The sequence below is a fragment of the Metschnikowia bicuspidata genome, assembly GCF_001664035.1.
Source record: "Metschnikowia bicuspidata var. bicuspidata NRRL YB-4993 chromosome Unknown METBIscaffold_1, whole genome shotgun sequence".
Classification (NCBI taxonomy): Eukaryota; Fungi; Ascomycota; class Pichiomycetes; order Serinales; family Metschnikowiaceae; genus Metschnikowia; species Metschnikowia bicuspidata.
The window spans coordinates 3,887,621-3,890,827 of record NW_017387731.1 but is presented as its reverse complement, the minus strand read 5'-3'; the positions used below and the strand labels follow the sequence as shown (position 1 = coordinate 3,890,827).

At 55.7% G+C, this 3,207-nt stretch overlaps 3 protein-coding genes across 3 annotated transcripts in view; 1 reads left to right on the top strand and 2 right to left on the bottom strand.

Annotated features, from left to right (window-relative positions):
* Nucleotides 1–420, bottom strand: part of METBIDRAFT_30373 (uncharacterized protein) — a 550-nt gene extending 130 nt beyond the window's left edge. Inside the window, exon 1 of the mRNA XM_018855626.1 lies at nt 1–420. Within this exon, the coding sequence (XP_018714501.1) occupies nt 40–255 (216 nt within the window). The 5' untranslated portion in view covers nt 256–420 and the 3' untranslated portion in view covers nt 1–39.
* A 233-nt stretch (nt 421–653) lies between these two features.
* RPT1 (proteasome regulatory particle base subunit) lies at nt 654–1,991 on the top strand (the record flags this gene model as incomplete). The annotated part of the gene is made up of 1 exon (XM_018856813.1): nt 654–1,991. One exon carries the CDS (start codon nt 654–656, stop codon nt 1,989–1,991), a length of 1,338 nt encoding a protein of 445 aa, XP_018714500.1.
* A 181-nt stretch (nt 1,992–2,172) lies between these two features.
* On the bottom strand, nt 2,173–2,763 carry METBIDRAFT_38487 (DNA-directed RNA polymerase III subunit; the record flags this gene model as incomplete). Its single annotated transcript, XM_018857010.1, has 1 exon — nt 2,173–2,763. The coding sequence occupies one exon, from the start codon at nt 2,761–2,763 to the stop codon at nt 2,173–2,175; it is 591 nt and encodes a 196-aa protein (XP_018714499.1).
* Nucleotides 2,764–3,207: the final 444 nt, after the last annotated feature.

Genomic DNA, 3,207 nt, shown 5'->3' with positions numbered 1-3,207 from the left:
AAATACAAACCACATAGCCACCAAATAAAAATTACATAGTCACCCAATTACAAACCACATAGCCACCAAAATACAAACCATATAGCCACCAAATACAAACCATATAGCCACCAAAATACAAACCATATAGTCACCCAAATACAAACCATATAGCCACCAAATACAAATTACAAAATCACCCAAATACAAATTACATAGCCATCCAATTACATAGCCACCCAAATACAAATTACATAGCCACCAAATACAAACCATATAGCCACCAAATAAAAATTACATAGTCACCCAAATACAAACCATATAGCCACCAAATACAAACCATATAGCCACCAAATACAAACCATATAGCCACCAAATACAAACCATATAGTCACCTAATACAAACCATAAAGTCACCAAATACAAATTACATAGTCACCCAGACACAAACATGTCACCAAAACTCCCCAACCTCCCCACCCCATCCATATCGCCAACAGCCGGGCCCCGTTTCTGGTGCGCGCACGCACACACGATTCCGCGCGCTCCACTACTCCACTAGCACTGACCAGGCGCCAGCGGCAAAGATCCATACTCCCCTACTTCTTTGCCATTTCCGCCCAGCACACCCCCAATTCCGCCCGATTTGCCCGCCCCCTCACAAAAACCACAACATGCCGCCTAAAGCCGACTGGGACAAGTACGTGGCGCCACAAGACGACGAAAAAGACGACAAGGTGGTGCCGCTCAGTGAGGGCGACATCCAGGTGCTAAAAACATACGGGGCCGCGCCGTACGCCGCGCCCTTGAAACAGCTCGAAAGCGACTTGAAAAGCATCGAGGAGCGCATCAAGGAAAACATCGGCATCAAGGAGTCCGACACCGGGTTGGCGGCGCCTCACTTGTGGGACGTGATGGGCGACAAGCAGAAAATGTCGCTGGAGCAGCCGTTGCAGGTCGCGCGGTGCACAAAAATCATCGAGGCCACGGCGCCGCCGCCCACGTTGGACTTCTTGGCCAACGCGGACAACAAGCAGAAGTACGTCATCAACATCAAGCAGATCGCCAAGTTCGTGGTGGGCTTGGGCGAGCGCGTGTCGCCCACGGACATCGAGGAGGGCATGCGCGTGGGCGTGGACCGCCACAAGTACGAGATCCAGTTGCCCTTGCCGCCGCGCATCGACCCCTCCGTGACCATGATGACCGTGGAGGAGAAGCCGGACGTGACCTACGGCGACGTGGGCGGCTGCAAGGAGCAGATCGAGAAGTTGCGCGAGGTGGTGGAGCTCCCGCTCCTCTCGCCGGAGCGCTTCGTCAAGTTGGGCATCGACCCGCCCAAGGGCATCTTGCTCTACGGGCCGCCCGGCACGGGCAAGACCTTGTGTGCGCGCGCGGTGGCCAACCGCACGGACGCCACGTTCATCCGCGTCATCGGCTCCGAGTTGGTGCAGAAGTACGTGGGCGAGGGGGCGCGCATGGTGCGCGAGTTGTTCGAGATGGCCCGCACCAAGAAGGCCTGCATCATCTTCTTCGACGAGGTCGACGCCATCGGCGGCGCGCGCTTCGACGACGGGGCCGGCGGCGACAACGAGGTGCAGCGCACCATGTTGGAGTTGATCACCCAGTTGGACGGCTTCGACCCGCGGGGCAACATCAAGGTCATGTTCGCCACCAACAGGCCCAACACCTTGGACCCGGCCTTGTTGCGCCCGGGCAGAATCGACCGCAAGGTCGAGTTCTCCTTGCCCGACTTGGAGGGCCGCGCCAACATCTTCCGCATCCACGCCAAGACCATGAGTTGCGAGAAGGGCATCCGCTGGGAGTTGATTTCCAGGTTGTGTCCGAACGCCACCGGCGCGGAGTTGCGCTCCGTGTGCACGGAGGCCGGCATGTTCGCCATTCGTGCCCGCAGGAAGGTCGCCAACGAAAAGGACTTCTTACAGGCCGTCGAGAAGGTCATCAAGGGCAACATGAAGTTCAGCTCCACCTCCCAGTACATGCAATACAACTAGTCTGCGGGGGCCAGGACGCTTGCTCAGGAGGTCTCCACGGGCCGGTGCCAAGGTCAGCGCCCACGCAGACAGCACGGCAACAAACCCGTCCGCGACGCCAATGTAGAACTGCACGTACTTTACAAATAGATCGAGTCGCCTCAGGTCGTCACCCAGATACATTAGAACTATACACGCTCTCTCAGTCCCACCACGACACACACCCCATGCCTTCCGTCTGACAAGACGCGATCAAGGCGTACGGAGGCGCCTTGTTCGGAGCCTCGTCTAGCCCCAAGGCCTCCGAGCTCGACTGCGGCTTGATGTTGACAAAGATCTCCTCCTCTATGCGGAACCGGATCTTCTCGTTGATATCTATAAACAACTCGGATTCGTCGTCCGGTTTCCACACCCATGCCTTCTCCACGGGCTTGAATATGCAGCTCTCAAACAAGTAGTCCTTGGGAATGAAGATCTCCTCGAAGAACTCCATGCGCACTTTGATGCCCTCGGGCGAGCAGTCGGCGACCCAGCCACTCAAGATCTCGCCTATGAACGGCTTCCACACAACCATGCGGAACTTGACTTCCACATACGACGCTCCGTCGCCGGGCCGGAGCAAGCCGTCCTTTATTTCCAGAAGATCCCACACGGCCACGGCCAACCCCACGTTGGTGATGACCTTGTTTGAGTATTTCTGGTGCAACTCGTTTTTGAGCACGTGGTGGATTGGCATGTTGAACGACTGGGGCGGCACGCGCACCAAATCGGACATCTGTGAAAGTATGAACATGGCGGGCAGATGAACTTCTGGTTCGGTGGAACCGGCTTGTAGATCAAAATAGAACGGTCTCTTCGGGCCCAATGCCTTGGCTAGACGTGGTTCGGGTTTCCTAAATTCCTAACAAGCTTAGCCGCAAAACGCAGTCCTGTCACAAAATTCCACACTGGATAAAACGTCGAAGAATCTGGCGCTGTATTTTCCACCGGTTCTCCTCGCAAATCAGAAAATTATGAATGCTGCGGATGATTGCCTGTGTCGCGGCGATGAGACTGGCCGGTATGGCCGACTCTGCGTCTTTGGATTTTCCTAGTAAGCGCAGGCCGCGCGCGCGGCCCTATAAATATAAGGCTGGGCGCCCCAGCGGTTTTTCGCAGCCACGCCAAATTTCGGGATCGGCGCAACGTAAGTATCACAGCCGCAAAGTAGCCAGCTCTGCGTTTTGCAAGTGATTCG